An 18448-nucleotide genomic window follows, 5' to 3' on the forward strand; every position below is an offset into this window, starting at 1 on the left:
GAACCTTGTCGGCCTGGTAGAACTGCCACCAGTTTCTATTAGATACAATTCCCTCTAGGACCGGGGGATTATATCGGGGCAGAAACCAGCCCGGTAGCGCGTTTGTTGGACCGAACAACGAATGTGAGAGTTAGTGGATCGAGATAAAAGAGCAGCCCAAGGTTAAATTATATATTTAATCACCCTATGGGCACACTAGACAATACACTATATACATAAGGGTTATACATACATAATGGTCAGAGATGCAAACACAATAGTAGTGGTACAAAAGATATAAACAGTTATTAAGAGTCAGTTACCAGTTAGATGGAAGGCCTGGCTTGCGGGGGGGGGGCTGCCACATGGGAGGCTTGTGGTACCGTTTGTTGCCGGACTTCTCCCACACGATGTATCATCGTGGCCTCCCAGGAAAAAGACACGGAGCTAGGGCTGCTGGAGCGCTTAACCCCTTTGGGTCACTCTCCCTCCTGCCCTCTGGCTGAACCTAAATCTCCACCCCTGGTCTCAACTACAAACTCCAAAAACTAAACTGGGCTATACGTCCTTAATGGACGGTCCTAGGGAGCTGGTTCTGGTGTCATCGGATCCAGCCGGGCCCCTGCTACGCATGGAGACCAAACCAGGTGGCCCTAAGCTGTTCCGTGTATCTCCCTATCCCTACGCGCTAGACGGGACTGGAAGCCAGAGTGACATTCCCCATTGTCTTGGGATCTAGAAAATCTAGGTTATGAATAACTGGGACATATAGTATTTCCATAACTCGGTATTGAATTATAGTATCTGACACAAAGGGAGCCGCATGGGTGGGGTCCACAGGGGGTCTTCCTGTGGCAGCTCCACAGCTGAGGGTGGGGGTTTTGTCACTCACTGCCCCTCAGTCCCCTCCCTTCTGCTTGCTGCAAAAGTGTCCAGATACAGCTGTACACTGTAGATCGGTATAATCCCCTGCCAAACAGGGCACAGTGATTGACATGGGATTATGTCTACAATATTCTTCACAGTCAGAATATGTTTCTACTAGGATGGAGGCAATAAAGCAGCCCACACTGAGTAAAAAACGTAACTTTTTTTACCAGACAACCCCTTTGTCATAGTGAAAAATGTAACCCCTTAAGACCTCTCCAGAAGGAAGAAAGAGCTGACACGTCAAACTCCTTTTGAAGTAGGCCTCATATTGAACATTTGGGGAAGAGTCCCCTCAAACCTTTTAAGAAGAGAGGAATGGAAGGAATTATTAATCCTCCACGCAACTGGGAGTTGGAGCTTTACTGCCACAGGAGTAATAATTTTAATTACCTTATACGGACCAACAAATTTAAGAGCAAATTTCCTTGACGGAACTGTTGAACAAAGATTTTTTGAGAAAAGCTAACCAAAATCTCCTGCCTTAAAGACAGGGGCCCTCCTACGTCTGCGGTCCGCAGTTCTCTTGGTCCGATCGCATGTTATCAAAAGACCTTTTTAAACTTCTCTCCATACCTTAATCAAACGAGAAGAATATCTTTCCTTTCCTTTCAGACTGCAAACCAGAAAAATGTAAAAAAACTGGATGAAAACCCCCACAACAAAAAAAGACGAGCTACCGGTAGCAGGTAGAGGTGCGTTTATTGAGAATTAACTCAGCCGGAGGAAGAAAATTCACCCAGTCCTCATGATTAGATGAAACAAAACATCTTAAATATTGTTCTAAATCTTGATTCATTCTCTCTGTCTCACCATTAGTCTCAGGATGATAACCTGAGGAGAACAAAAGCTTAATTCCTAATCTGGAGCAAAAGCTACACCAAAAGCTAGCCATGAACTGAACCCTTCTATTGGAAATAATGTTCTTTGGAACACCATGTAATTTAATGACGTGAGTGATAAATAATGTGGCTAGACTCTTAACCATAGGCAATTTTAGTAGAGAAACAAAGTGAACCATCTTGTTGAAACGGTCCACCACCACCACCACCATACTACAGTTTTACTACCAGAATTAGGCAAATCTGTGACGAAATCCATGGACAAATGAGTCTAAGGTTGAGACGATACCTTGTTAGGCAAAAGAAACCCTGCTGGGACCTGACGAGAGGCTTTAGACCTGGCGCAAACTCTGCACTTACAGACATACTCATCAACATCCTTTCAAGCACTATGCCATCAAAAGGACCTGGAAACGGCTCTCCAGGTGGCAGAGGAACCAGGATGTCCAGACAACACAGAGTCAAGGGTAACAGGAGACAATGGACCCCAAAATCTGTTGTGCAATTCCTCCTAATTATGCTGATACCCCATATGTGGAGGAAAACCACTATTTGGATGCACAGCGGGGCTCAGAAAGGAAGGAGTGACGTTTTACAATGCAGACTTTGATGGAATGGTCTGCGGGAGCCATGTCGCGTTTGGAGAGCCCCTGATGTGTGTAAACAGTGGAAATCCCCCACAAGTGACACTACATTTGAACTGATCTAGTGGTTTCCTGGTATGTGAATTTTTTTTTGTGATGGCTTGCGTGAGTTATGTAGTGTACGTCAGGTTGGCATACGTGAGAAGTGTAGAGTGCATCAGGTTGGCCTATGAGCTGTGTAGTGTACATCAGGTTGTCATATGTGAGTTGTGTAGGTCAGAAATAAATTTATTAGTCCATGGATGAGTGGTAGACTCTGAAACAGTCTTTCATACACAGACCAGGTCTGTCAGGGCAGGTGTCACACTGATAAATGGTGTCCTTTCCTATTCCCCTTCTGTAATACACTTTGCACCTTTTTTACGTCCTTCCTCTCTTTGAAGTTTGAGGGACCTCACCAGGGAAATGTTGCCCTGGTACAATACGGGCACTTTCAGTTCTGGAAGTACTGGGGCCCGCTCCTTCCTGACTGCCAAATATTAGGGCCTTGATCACTACTCTCTGGAACTAAAGGAAGGTCCCGATCTGTCGTGATAGCACGAAAGTGTTGCACATTGCCATCTGTATGATGTGGATGGCCAGCTTCTTGTACCACACCTTGGCCTTTCTCATGGCACTATACGGCTGGAGGACTTGATCAGAGAGATCAACTCCCCCCATGTACTTGTTGAACCCCAGTACACAGTTTGGTTTGTGGACCTGTGCATGAGGTACCTCATACAGCGGTTGGGGTGCTGCTATAACCATGTATGGTGGTCAAGAAAAGGAAATCCCTCTTGTACTCGACCACCAGCAGGTTGTCGCTACATTGGTCTTCGCTCTCACCCTTTCTGAGCAGCTGCCCAATTAGCGTGGTAGGGAGGTCTCTCTGATTCTTGCAGACAGTACCGCAGGCTGCGGTAGCTCGGGCAGAGAAGGACTAGAGGGACTTGAAGAGTGGAATGCTGGTATATAAGTTTACACGTAGAGGTGATAACCTTGATCCAGCAGTGGGTGCACCAAATCCCACACAATTTTCCCACTCACTCCCAGGACAAGCGGGCATTCAGGGGATTGAATACTGGTGTCCACCTTCATAAACTCTAAACCTGTGGGTGTACCCTGAGGTACTCTCACAGAGCTTACAGAGTTTAATTCCAAACCTGGCCCTCTTACTGGGAAGGTATTGCAGGAATTTGAGCCTCCCCTTGAAATGGATTAGGGACCCATCCACGCAGATGTCCCTTTGGGGGTTGTACACCTCAGCAAATTTGTTGCTGAAGTGCTCAATGACCGACCGAACTTAAAAAGTCAGTCAAAGTTGGGGTCATCTCAGGGAGGACACCGTGCATTATCATTTTAGTGCAAGAATTTGTGGATGGCCTCAAAGTGTATCCGGGTACATAGCCATGCGGAACACTGTAGTGTTATACAAAATGTCAACACTCCAATATTGGCGAATTTCTGGCTCTTTCACTATCCCCATGTGAAGAACCAAGCCCCAAAACTTCATCATTTCTATGGCGTCTACAGGGATCCAGTTGGCAAATGATGAAGTCGGATTTTGGGATAAAAATTGCTGTGAGCACAAATTTGTCTGAGCCACCATGAGATTTACAAAATCCTCAGAGAAAAAGACTTTGAAAAAGTAAATTTCTGTGAGGCCGGTGGTGTCAATTTGGATTCCTGATTGCGCCACAAAATCAGGAATCTGTGGCTCATAATTTTCCTGGAGGTGCGGTCCATAGGGGGTCAGTAACGGTGGGTGCTGGTTCAGTTTCTGTTCTGCGGCGTCTAAATGTCGGGAGTCGGAAAAATAAAGGAAGGTAGGATCCTCTCCCTCACTGTCAGAGGCAAGGAAAGCGTATGTCTCCTTCGCTGAGTACTGGGTTTGGGACGAGATTTTTTCACGTATGTGGTGTTTGTGTGTGTATATTAAATTTTATTCAATTGTGTGTGTGAGTGTTTGGTGTAAACTTCTTTTTTTATTTAGAATAGAAAAGAAAAGAATATAGAAAGAAAAATATAAAAATTTGTTAAAATAAAAAACAAACTTACTAAAAGGACGTCAGTAAAAAACTAATTACTGAGCACCTGCAACTGACACTAAACCTGGATTAATTCAGTAAAAAATACATTAGTAGTCGGCAATTACTACGGTATATTTTTACTGTCCCTAATCTAAATTTTTTAAAATTCTTTTTTCAATAAAAAAAAATAGCAGCAACCGGAGGCCGTTCAATGATGTGCGTCAGTGATCAGCACTTGACGGCTTTTTTCTGTACTGACAAACTCAATTCAGTAAAAATTACCACAGTAGACGACGATTACTATGGTATATATTTACTCTTAACTAACTAATCAATTCAGTAAAAATACTGTAGTAGACAACGATTATTAAAGTATATTTTTACTGTCCCTAATCTAATCCTATCAAATAATCTAAATGATTTTTTTAGATTGATGCCCTTATTGCACCAATCCTAGACTGGACATCAGTGTTTCAGGCAATCTGATTGCCTGAAACACTGAGAAATGCTGCGATTGGCTGTTCAGAATTGAACAGTCAATCACAGCGATCGTAGTTGCGGGGGGAGGGGCGATACCAATCCCCCGGGATGACGGCACCATGTTCCCTGCTGTGAGAAACAGCAGGGACAATCATGCGATCACCATGCACTTTGTCACGGTGATCGCATGATTGACATGAGGTATATATACTGCATCTGTCGGAAAGTCCTTCCCGATCATGACATATATATACTGCAAATGTCGGGATGGGTTAACATGTGTAGGGATTTCACTCTCTTTGGGAGCTGATAGTGTTCACACAGGCAATGTGGTCTAGTCAAAACATGTGAAGTTTTATTGCTTTCATAAAACTCCAGAGGTTACAAAACAAAGCAGCCTCTTCTGGGCACAAAGATATAACAGAAAAATAAACAGTTCATGAACCAGCAGGCAACAAATACTGGAACAGGCTCGCTCGTTCAGATTATAGGGAGAGGACCCTCTCAGCTTCTGGCTGAGACTACCAACACTAGAGGTCAATTCTTCCTCCCTAACACAGACAGATGTAAGACAGCTCAGATGCCTTCCATCAGACCAGCAAAGCCTGGACTGGAAATATGGGAGTGACCATTCCCTCCCAAGGTCTCCTGGTTGCTCCTAAAATGCAGAATTTGGCCCGAAGAAAAAACTATAAGCAACCTACTATTGCTGGAGCCTTCACCTCTAGGGCTTATATCACCGAGGCTAGCCACCTCGGTGACACATATCTCCCATACAGGACTTTACCACCTACTTTCCTACACGACAGATACAAAATTACTAGAATACGAAAGACAATGTATCGCTCTAAAGCTTTATTGTAAGTTAAACAATAAGACTATAAAACACAAGCTAATACACGAGACAATCTTTTGTAAGTACTCCAGAAATAACAGGAAAGATTGAATTATAAATTAACACTATTGAAAAAAAAACTTAAAACAACTATAAAATAATGTGTGTGTATATATATATGTCTACACATACACATATATATATATACATTGGCCTCATGTGAACTGTTGGGGTTCTCCAAGCAAAACATTTTCCTCATTCTAAACATAAAAATGACTTCTCTATGTGCTGGGTTCTCTTATGTTTATAAAGACTTGATTTTCGGCTAAAATATTTCCCACATTCTGAACATAAAAATGGCTTGCATCCTGAGTGAATTCTCTGGTGTGTAGTAACATCTGATTTCTGATTAAAACATTTCCCACATATGGTACATGGGAATGGCCTCTCCCCTGTGTGTCTTCTCTGATGTTTAACAAGATCTGAATTCTGTTTAAAACATTTTCCACATTCAGAACAAGAATATGGCTTTTCCCCGGTGTGAATTCTCTCATGTCGAATAAGACTTGATTTCTGGCTAAAACATGTTCCACATTCTGAACATGAGAATGGCTTCTTTCGTTTGTGATGTTGAATTAGATCTGATTCCTTTACAAAAACTTTTTCACATTCGGAACATAAAAATTTCTTCTCACCTGCATGAATGCTGTAATATTTTGACCTATATGTAAAATATTTTCCACATTCAGAACACGAATATGGAATCTCCCCAGAGTGAGGTTTCTGATAGTCATCGAGATTTGATTGCCAAGTGTTCTCACATGCTGAAAATGAAAATTGATTCTCCGTTGTGTCAGCTCCTTGATGATCAACATCCTTTATGTTGTTTTTATTTTGCTTAATAGTCTGTGATAAATCAGAAGATAGGAGCTGTTGCAAAGGATCAGATGATAAATCTTCACTGTGAAGGGATGGTTGTATATCTGGAACAATGGCATGCTCCTCATATGTTTCTTGTTTGATTTCATGATCTTCTGCTTTAAAATCTGTAGATATCACATTATCCTCTGAGCTTCTGGTTTCATCATCTGTCAAGAATAAAACTGAGGATTTTTTTTTGTTTTGTTTTTTAATATGACTCAAGCCCCTTCCTCCTTCATGCATTCTAGGCCTTATCGACTAAAGCAGATTTATCAACTTGGCTATTCGTTTATTTAAAGAAACTCTCCCATGAATTTTTTTATGCCCTAAAACTGTGTAAATGTGTAGGTAGTTTAGCCCAAGTGTGATAAAACACCGCCTTCCAGAACTGAGGACCGTTTCCAATGCCGCTCTGGTCCTGTGTTCACTCACATCAGCCGAAAGTCACAATACAATATAAGCCTATGGAGCAACAGAACAAGGCTCCATAGACAGATTGTAAAAGTGACTCACTCATAGACCCCAGTGTGATCTGACGAGTCAGAAAAAAAGTCACGTGATGGAAAAGAGGACTGGCTCGGCGCTGGAAACGACAGTCGGTGAGTATATTAACACACACTAAATTACATACACATATACACAGGTTTACACCATTCAAAACTTCATGGGAGAGCTTCTTTAAAGGGAATCTGTCACCCCCTGGGAGATATGAGACCTCTAATATGGGCATACAGGTTATAGAAAAGTAAATCTATACATACCTGTATGGCCCATAGTAGAGGTCAGCTTGCAGTGAAATGGAGTTTTATAGAATCTGTTTTCACATGCTTGACATCTCCCAAACACCAAGAAATCCCTGCCTATGTGATTAGTAATCCCAGAAATCCCAGCCTATCAGTGGATTTAGCATGTTCCCACCCTCCCCTGCACGTCACAGGGCCCTGTGATGTGCACTGGTCTAGCTCATTTCCCGTGCATGCGCAATGTGCCGCTCACATCAGGAGCACTTTGTTTTCCTCCCGACCCCGTTTGTCTCTGCACTGTTCCGCAGTGTTCTGGTGCACCGGGGAGCCTGTGCACCAGAACAGGGCCCTGTGACGTGTAGGGGAGGGGGGGGGGACATGCTAAATCCACTGATAGGCGGGGATTTCTGGGATTACTAATCACATAGGCGGGGATTTCTTGGTGTTCCGTCCCCCAGACGCCAAGCATGTGAAAACAGATTTTATAAAACTCCATTTCACTGCAAGCAGACCTCTACTATGGGCCATACAGGTATGTATAGATTTACTTTTCTATAACTTGTATGCCCATATTAAAGGTCTCATATCTCCCAGGGGGTGACAGATTCGCTTTAACAAGCTATAACCTTATATCAAATTAGTGTATCCCCAAGATTTTGTTATCACTATTTTTCAGGAGAAATAGGACTTTCTGTAGTAAGATATATAATACTGTATATATATTATCTTCTTTATATTTTCGTTCCAGATGTAAAATAAATATGACAAAGATTTTACTTTTTTATCTCTCTAGATTTATTTCTGTATGTGTTGTGTTACCACTCCGATACTAAATATGCTGGTAAGTGCTATTTTTAAGACTATATGGTCTAAAACACATTGATGTATTTTACATTTAACAAGAAAATTATATTTTTGAAATTTGGAAATAGTTTGTCATTACTTTGTAGACAGAAAAAGTAAAGGAGCTGCATGAATTTCTGGCAAGTACTGCTTGTGTGCTGAATGTGACAACAATCTCCCATATTCTTCATATGTCTGTCATGTGGAGTAGGGACTCAAGACAAAAGTCTTTTCTTACAAAGATAAACATCCAAGACTGGCTATGTTTTGCCAAAACCTACATCAAGTCTGCCTAAAGCATGTGGGAAAATGTGATATGGTCTGATAAGACCAAGGTTGAACTTTTTGCCAATAATTTCAAAAGGTATGTTGGTGCAAAGCTAACATTGCACATCACTAAAACAACACCATACCCACAGTGAAGCAATGTAGAGGCAGCATTATGCCTTGAGGTTGGAACGGGAGCTTTAGTTGAGGTGGAGGGAATTATGAACAGTTCCAAATATCAGTATATTTTGAAACAAAACCTTCAGGCTTCTGCTAAAAAGCTGAAGATGAAGAGGAATTTTAACTTTTCAGCATGACAAGACCATAAGCGACCTCAAACCAACAAAAGAATGGCTTTGCCAGAAGATCATTGAAGTTTTGGAATGGCCCAACTGGAGCCCAGACCTGAATACAATTCAAAAATCTATGACTTGACTTGACGAGAGCACAATACACGGGAAATGCCCTTGTAATCTCACAGATCTGCAAGGAAGAATGGGCAAAGACTGCCAATTCTAGATGTTCAATGCTAATAGGCTCTGACCCAAAGAGACTAAATATTGTCATAAATTTACAGGGTACTTCAACAAAGTAGTAGTGTAAGGGTGTGCATTTTTATGCAACCACATTATTTTATTTGTTTATTTTTCTTTTTGTACCAAAAAAGATTTCAGTTTGTTTGTCAAATGAATTGTACAGATGGGTGACATTAAGGGTGGAAAAAGTTCCGAAATGATTCTTCTTGGTATGATTTTTTTTTACATGACCATAACCTGACATTATAACAAGCATGTGTAGACTTTTTATATCTACTGTAGATGTAAAATGTTACTTACCTCCTTGAAATGGCAATTATGAAATCTTATAATTAAATTCTATATATTATATCCTACGAGGAACCCTTAAAAAGTACTTGGATTTCATAACGAAGCTTAAAACAAAAAGAAACAGGACATTTGATTGAGAGCCATTTGCTTTAACTAGATTCATATACAAAATTATTTAGGAGTTATAGGTCTTGCAGTGCTACAGAAGGATGATAGATGGGTTACAAGAGTTCAAGGAAAACATTTAAATATAATACAGTCTGTCAGATATTTTGGAGTCAATGGAGAATACGGGTGCTTGCAAACAAGAAAATTAAAAATATATATATTCTACAAGTATCGCTTCACAGCAACAAGGATATATGTAGTCATGCCTATTACCTGGTGATGTTAAGGGTTCAGGAGACTCCATCATGACATCCTTGTACCGATCCTTGTGTCCTTCTAAATACTCCCACTCCTCCATAGAGAAATAGACGGTGACGTCCTCACACCTTACAGGAACCTTACACATACAATGATACCGTTATCCCCCCTATCCCTCCATAACATTACAGTATAATGTCCCAGCATTCCCAACAGTATCACCTCTCCAGTCAGTAGCTCAATGATCTTGTAGGTGAGTTCTAGGATCTTCTGGTCATTGATGTCCTCATGTATCAGGTGGTGAGGTGGAGGCCCAGTGATTGAGCTCAGGGTTCTTCCCCATCCCTCAGACACAGGGGCCTGACAGCGCTCACTAAAGGTCTTCTTCACTACTGTGTAATCCTGGTTATGGAGAGACACATTAATAAATCTCTATACAGACATTTTCAGAGTCCCTCACCTCTCCAGTTATGGCCATCTATTATTAACTTCTTGCCATTATCTGCTGTACATATGGAGAAAACTCTGAGGGTGTTGGAAAAGTGATAAAAGCTAATATTGCCCTATAAGTTACATGTATTGTCTGTATCATATAGAACTGCAACTTTGGGATCACATGGCAGATTACCGGGGACCGAAGTGCTTGGGCCGCCAACCCCATTTTGCACCTTTAATTGTTCCTTACACTGCGAGCATGTGCATGCAGTGTTCATGCAATGAAGGAATTTATCCTAACGCTGACCTGTGCCAGTGTCAGGACGTTCTTTGTGGGCAGTTAGCATGCTCTACGCTCCCATCCCGTTCCTATGATGAAGGTAGCAGTTATGCTATAGCCCCAATGTGTCATTTGGAATGTACATGAACCAGCCCTATGTCTCCTATGTGATGTATATGCTCCAGCATCACTGTCTCCTATGTGATGTATTTGCACCAGCCTCAGTGTCTTCTATGTGGTGTATTTGCACCAGCCATAGTGTTTCTCATATGATGTATATGCACCTGCCATAGTGTCTCCTATGTGCTGTATTTGTGTCAGCTCCAGCGTCTCCTAGGTGATGTATATACAGCAGTCTTAGTGTCTCCAATGTAATGTATATGCAAAAGTCTGTGTCTCCTATGTGATTCATATAGAGCAGTCTCGGTGTCTCTATAGTGATGTATATACAGCAGTCTTGTTGTCTCCTATGTGATGTATATACAGCAGTTTCAGTGTCTCCTATGTGATGTATACATCCGTCTCAGTATACAGAGGTCTCAGTGTCTCCTATTATTATGTATACTGCAGCTCTCCAACTGCTTGAGTTCTATAAATGGAACATGAGCTGTGGTGAATTTCCCACTTTAAGGAGAAATTCAGTGTAATATACATCTGTGTTTGGAACAACTTACTGCTGTGATCAGTTCTTTAAAAAACTTATTGCAAAGAGTTGACTGTGCTCCAGACCAACCAATGCAAAAAAAACAGTTGCAAGAAGCAACATCATCTTTACCACCTAAAATCACAGCCAAACCAAAGGGAGGCAGTTCCAGCCATCACATTAGGGGTACGTTAATTAAATGTTTGATCAAAAATAGCAGGATAAGTTTCAAGTTGATAATTTTGTACAGCCCGCGACTGTTATAAATATAAAACTGGTCCTTGGCTGAAAAAAATGTTCGCTAGCCCTGCCTTAGATGCAGCGGCTAGTACCAACTTTGGATTCTAAGTTGTTAGAAAGGGAGAGCACCTTTTGTTACCCCATTGCTTCTCATCAAAAGACAGCATGCCGATAGGTTGTCATGGAGGCCTAATAAAGATCTCCCAAAAAATCATCATGGAATTTCTAGTGCCACTACGTATGCAATGTGACATCTTTCACAGAATCTCTTACCTCTCCAGTAAGATGGGTGAGTATCTCTAGCGTGAGATGCACTATAGTCTCTGCCGTCCTGTTCCTGTCCATCCCTGATGGATTAATCACAATATTTCTCTTATATAGAAGATCTTTACTGAGAGGATCCGATATTGTAAGGACCTGAATGGGGAGAAGATGAGTTGATGTAACATCATAAAGAATCGGATGTAATAATACAATTACTAGAGATAATAAGGAGAAACATTGGAAGAGATAGAACGTTTAGATGTTGTATTCTCTCTTTTTTGTGGACCGAAACCGGAATTGAATATCTCATCAAGGCATCACTGCCGAGTCAGATGATAATACCATGAAGTCTACAGCCAGAAGTTGTAGTGGCAATGCAAATGGTGTGAGACAAAGCCAAATCATTTTCACAGCAGTAATAGATGAGCTTTTAGGTTACATTCCGTCAGAGAAATACGCAGTAATAAACACAATAATGTGGAGGTTTTTTTTAAAATTCTAATTAAACCCCTAGATATAGACGTTGAGGCATTTAGTTTTCAGAACCTATCTGGGAAAAATGTATCAAGTTTTTTATACCTGTACAGAAAATTGATTAAAGGGAATCTGTATCCCACTGGGACTTACCTGACATCTAAAATGGGCATACAGGTGATAGAAATGTAAATCTATACCTACCTGTATGCCTCATATTAGAGGTCTGCATGCTGTGAAATGTCTTTTTATTCATTGAAGTTTCCGATGATTTCAGGCCCGGGGCCGTGAAGAAATCCCTGCCTACAGTGGTAATTAAAATATTTCCCCCTTCCCCTGTCCGTCACAGTGCCCTGTGGCCAGATCACGAACCTGCGCACTTCACTTTTTACAGAAGGCGCACTTGTACTATGTACTATGCAGTCATAGTACTGCAGGGATCTTGTGTGCAGGTGCCGGGAAGTCACAGATACTGTAGCTCTAACAACAGACTTGAAGATGGCAGCTCGGATCGAAACTGAATAAAAAGCTGTCGAGCGCTTCCCCTTCCTCCTAAAAGAACAGGGCAATACAGAGTGTAAATTACCTACAAAAGGGAAAGTGTGCTAAAAAAAGGAAATATCCCAGAGAAAACCACCAAATACAAAATAAAGTATAAAGTACGTACTGTTAGATTATATGCCGCCTACTTCCTAAAAAGAAACAAAAGTTAGGTCCAGAGAAGAGAACAGAAACAGCAATAAGAAAAACTCAAGCTGGAATTTCAATGGCTTTAAGCTACAGAAGATTGGCTGAATATCTACAAGAAACTATCAACAGCAGGAAATGCCTGCAAGCGAGACAGAATATAAATCCGCACACAAAATGTGATAGGGCAGACAAATGAATAAATGAAAACACCTATGTTATGCTAAACAGACTGCAGCCAGAATAACAAAACCCAAACACCCACAGAAAAGTGTTTGCTGTGGCTCAGGGGACAGAGGATCCAACCACAAAACACAGGCTCAAGGGTTCGAAACCAGGAGCATGACACTATTCCAGCCAAATTAGCGCTCAAAAAATCAAATAGCGCTCTTTCACTTCTGATCCCTGACGTGCGTCCAAACAGTGTTTTTTGGGCTTATATGGGATATTGCCATTTTAAGTACAAGTTGCATATCAAATTGTAAGATTTCTCTCATTAGCTCTTGTGAAAAAGACATATTTGGTGCTAAATGAAACATTTTGGTGGAATAAAAATGTAATATTTAATTTCTTCATTCTTCTTTGTATTAATTCTTGTGAAGCACCTGAAGGGTTAAAACAAATTGTGAAAACAGTTTTAAATAATTTGAAAAGTGCGGTTTTTAAAGAAGTATCACTTCTGTTTTGTTTTTTTTCCAATATACGTATCGGCCTGTCTAAAATTGTTTTGAACCCTTCTAACATCCTAACAAAATATAAAGGCATTTGTGAAAATTACACCACCATGAAGTCAGCATACGAGAAATGTGTGTTATTAACCTCCTCTGTATACATGAGCACACCCAGCGTTATTTTACTGTACATATACACATGGCAGAACTGAGGGAAGGGGGCACTATCTCCGGCAATGGAGGGGTTAATGCCCCCTGTATACATGAGCACATCCAGCGTTATATTACTGTACATATTCACATGACAGAACTGAGGGAAGGGGGCCAATATCTCCGGTAATGGAGGGGTTAAGGTCCCCTGTATTCATGAGCACAACCAGCGTTATATTACTGTACATATACACATGGCAGAACTGAGGGAAGGGGGCACTATCTCCGGGAATGGAGGTGTTAATGTTCCCTGTATACATGATCACATCCAGAGTTATATTACTGTATATGTTCACACATGGCAGAACTGGGGGAAGGGGGACACTATCCCCGGGAATGAAGGGGTTAATGCCCCCTGTATACATGAGCACATCCAGCGTTATATTACTGTACATATACACATGACAGAACTGGGGGAAGGGGGCACTATCTCCGGTAATGGAGGGGTTAATGTCCCCTGTATACATGAGCACATCCAGCGTTATATTACTGTACATATACACATGGCAGAACTGGGGGAAGGGGGCACTATCTCCAGGAATGGAGGGGTTAATGTCCCCTGTATACATGAGCATATCCAGCATTATATTACTATACATATACACATGGCAGAACTGGGGGAAGGGGCCACTATCTCCAGAAATTGAGAAGTTAATGTCCCCTGTATACATGAGCACATCCAGAGTTATATTACTATACATATACACATGGCAGAACTGGGGGAAGGGGCCACTATCTCCAGGAATGGAGGGGTTAATGTCACCTGTATACATGAGCACATCAAGCGCTATATTACTATACATATACACATGGTAGAACTGGGGGAAGTGGCCACTATCTCCAGAAATGGAGAGGTTAATGTCCCCTGTATACATGAGCACATCCAGCATTATATTACTGTACATATACACATGGCAGAACTGGGGGAGAGCACTATCTCCGGGAATGGAGGGGTTAATGTCCCCTGTATACATGAGCACATCCAGCGTTATATTACTGTACATATACACATTGCAGAACTGGGGGAAGGGGCCACTATCTCCAGAAATGGAGAGGTTAATGTCCCCTGTATACATGAGCACATCCAGTGTTATATTACTGTACATATACACATTGCAGAACTGGGGGAAGGGGGCACTATCTCCGGGAATGGAGGGGTTAATGTCCCCTGTATACATGAGCATATCCAGCGTTATATTACTGTACATATACACATGGCAGAACTGAGGGAAGGGGGCACTATCTCCAGGAATGGAGGTGTTAATGTTCCCCGTATACATGATCACATCCAGAGTTATATTACTGTATATATTCACACATGGCAGAACTGGGGGAAGGGGGACACTATCCCCGGGAATGGAGGGGTTAATGCCCCCTGTATACATGAGCACATACAGCATTATATTACTGAACATATACACGGTAGAACTGGGGGAAGGGGGGCACTATCTCCGGTAATGGAGGGGTTAATGTCCCCTGTATACATGAGCACATCCAGCATTATATTACTGTACATATACACATGGCAGAACTGGGGGAGGGGGCACTATCTCCAGGAATGGAGGGGTTAATGCCCCCTGTATACATGAGCTCATCCAGCGTTATATTACTGTACATATACACATGGCAGAACTGGGGGAAGGGGGCACTATCTCCGGGAATGGAGGGGTTAATGTTCCCTGTATACATGAGCACATCCAGCGTTATATTACTGTACATATACACATGGCAGAACTGGGGGAAGGCGGCACTATCTCCAGGAATGGAGGGGTTAATGTCTCCTGTATACATGAGCATATCCAGCATTATATTACTATACATATACACATGGCAGAACTGGAGGAAGGGGCCACTATCTCCAGGAATGGAAGGGTTAATGTCCTCTGTATACATGAGCACATCAAGCGCTATATTACTGTACATATACACATTGCAGAACTGGGGGAAGGGGCCACTATCTCCAGAAATGGAGAGGTTAATATCCCCTGTATACATGATCACATCCAGAGTTATATTACTATACATATACACATGGCAGAACTGGGGGAAGGGGCCACTATCTCCAGGAATGGAGGGGTTAATGTCATCTGTATACATGAGCACATCAAGCGCTATATTACTGTACATATACACATGGTAGAACTGGGGGAAGGGGTCACTATTTCCAGGAATGGAGGGGTTAATGTCCCCTGTATACATGAGCACATCCAGCGTTATCTTACTGTACATATACACATGGTAGAACTGGGGGAGGCGGCACTATATCCAGAAATGGAGAGGTTAATGTCCCCTGTATACATGAGCACATCCAGCGCTATATTACTGTACATATACACATTGCAGAACTAGGGGGAAGGGGGCACTATCTCTGGGAATGGAGGGGTTAATGTCCCCTGTATACATGAGCACATCCAGCGTTATATTACTGTACATATACACATGGCAGAACTGGGGGAAGGGGGCACTATCTCCAGGAATGGAGGGGTTAATGTCCCCTGTATACATGAGCATATCCAGCATTATATTACTATACATATACACATGGCAGAACTGGGGGAAGGGGCCACTATCTCGAGGAATGGAGGGGTTAATGTCCCCTGTATACATGAGCACATCAAGCGCTACATTACTGTACATATACACATTGCTGAACTGGGGGAAGGGGCCACTATCTCCAGAAATGGAGAAGTTAATGTCCCCTGTATACATGAGCACATCCAGAGTTATATTACTATACAAATACACATGGCAGAACTGGGGAAAGGGGCCACTATCTCCAGGAATGGAGGGGTTAATGTCACCTGTATACATGAGCACATCCAGCGCTATATTACTGTACATATACACATGGTAGAACTGGAGGAAGGGGCCACTATCTCCAGAAATGGAGAGGTTAATGTCCCCTGTATACATGAGCACATCCAGCGTTATATTACTGTACATATACACATGGCAGAACTGGGGGAGAGAACTATCTCCGGGAATGGAGGGGTTAATGTCTCCTGTATACATGAGCACATCCAGCGTTATATTACTGTACATATACACATTGCAGAACTGGGGGAAGGGGCCACTACCTCCGGGAATGAAGGGGTTAATGTCCCCTGTATACATGAGCATATCCAGCGTTATATTACTGTACATATACACATGGCAGAACTGAGGGAAGGGGGCACTATCTCCGGAAATGGAGGTGTTAATGTTCCCCGTATACATGATCACATCCAGAGTTATATTACTGTATATATTCACACATGGCAGAACTGGGGGAAGGGGGACACTATCCCCGGGAATGGAGGGGTTAATGCCCCCTGTATACATGAGCACATACAGCATTATATTACTGAACATATACACGGTAGAACTGGGAGAAGGGGGGCACTATCTCTGGTAATGGAGGGGTTAATGTCCCCTGTATACATGAGCACATCCAGCATTATATTACTGTACATATACACATGGCAGAACTGGGGGAGGGGGCACTATCTCCAGGAATGGAGGGGTTAATGCCCCCTGTATACATGAGCACATCCAGCGTTATATTACTGTACATATACACATGGCAGAACTGGGGGAAGGGGGCACTATCTCCGGGAATGGAGGGGTTAATGTCCCCTGTATACATGAGCACATCCAGCGTTATATTACTGTACATATACACATGGCAGAACTGGGGGAAGGTGGCACTATCTCCAGGAATGGAGGGGTTAATGTCTCCTGTATACATGAGCATATCCAGCATTATATTACTATACATATACACATGGCAGAACTGGGGGAAGGGGCCACTATCTCCAGGAATGGAGGGGTTAATGTCCCCTGTATACATGAGCACATCAAGCGCTATATTACTGTACATATACACATTGCAGAACTGGGGGAAGGGGCCACTATCTCCAGAAATGGAGAGGTTAATATCCCCTGTATACATGATCACATCCAGAGTTATATTACTATACATATACACATGGCAGAACGGGGGGAAGGGGCCACTATCTCCAGGAATGGAGGTGTTAATGTCACCTGTATACATGAGCACATCAAGCGCTATATTACTGTACATATACACATGGTAGAACTGGGGGAAGGGGTCACTATTTCCAGGAATGGAGGGGTTAATGTCCCCTGTATACATGAGCACATCCAGCGTTATCTTACTGTACATATACACATGGTAGAACTGGGGGAGGGGGCACTATATCCAGAAATGGAGAGGTTAATGTTCCCTGTATACATGAGCACATCCAGCGCTATATTACTGTACATATACACATTGCAGAACTGGGGGAAGGGGGCACTATCTCCAGGAATGGAGGGGTTAATGCCCCCTGTATACATGAGCACATCCAGCGTTATATTACTGTACATATACACATGGCAGAACTGGGGTGAGGGGGCACTATCTCCAGGAATGGAGGGGTTAATGCCCCCTGTATACATGAGCACATCCAGCGTTATATTACTATACATATACACATGGCAGAACTGGGGGAAGGGGCCACTATCTCTAGGAATGGAGGGGTTAATGTCCCCTGCGCCCAGTAATGGGGAATCTCCACATACCTCCACCTGCAGAGCCGCACACCACATATATGGCTGTTCTGTGCTTACAGGACCTGTGATGAGGTCACAAGAGGGGAGGAGTCAAGGAGTCACCATAACAGTGTGCAAGGAGCAGAGCTGTGTGTATATACAGAATGGTGACGTGTGTGTGTGTGTGTGTGTGTGTACGACATGTACAGAGCGGAGCCGCGTGTGTGTAGGAGGCAGAGCTGTGCGTGTATGATGTATATGGAGCATAGACGTGTTTGGAGGGAGCTGAGTTGTGTGTGTGTGTATACAGAGCAGTGACGTACAGTAC

The 18448-nt window shown here is 42.5% G+C and overlaps 1 protein-coding gene across 1 annotated transcript; it reads right to left on the reverse strand.

Annotated features, from left to right (window-relative positions):
- Positions 1-162: 162 nt before the first annotated feature.
- On the reverse strand, positions 163-18217 carry LOC141271925 (uncharacterized). The gene is made up of 5 exons (XM_073682171.1): positions 18151-18217; positions 11555-11698; positions 9906-10085; positions 9699-9822; positions 163-6804 (listed from the first exon to the last, which is right to left on the reverse strand). The coding sequence occupies exons 1-5, from the start codon at positions 18175-18177 to the stop codon at positions 5972-5974; spliced, it is 1308 nt and encodes a 435-aa protein (XP_073538272.1). The 5' UTR covers positions 18178-18217; the 3' UTR covers positions 163-5971.
- Positions 18218-18448: the final 231 nt, after the last annotated feature.

Source organism: Phyllobates terribilis, unplaced genomic scaffold (assembly GCF_046119375.1).
Source record: "Phyllobates terribilis strain yellow unplaced genomic scaffold, ASM4611937v1 Scaffold_5__5_contigs__length_657084704, whole genome shotgun sequence".
Classification (NCBI taxonomy): Eukaryota; Metazoa; Chordata; class Amphibia; order Anura; family Dendrobatidae; genus Phyllobates; species Phyllobates terribilis.

Bases quoted from the DNA above. Each gene is read 5' to 3' on its own strand.
- LOC141271925 (XM_073682171.1), bottom strand. From the start codon at position 18,177: ATGTGGTGTGCGGCTCTGCAGGTGGAG. The intron at 11,699-18,150 runs GTATGTGGAGAT...CTCCCCATTCAG, and splicing joins GTGCGGCTCTGCAGGTGGAG to GTCCTTACAATATCGGATCC. The intron at 6,805-9,698 runs GTAATAGGCATG...TATTCTTGACAG, and splicing joins TGAACCCTTAACATCACCAG to ATGATGAAACCAGAAGCTCA.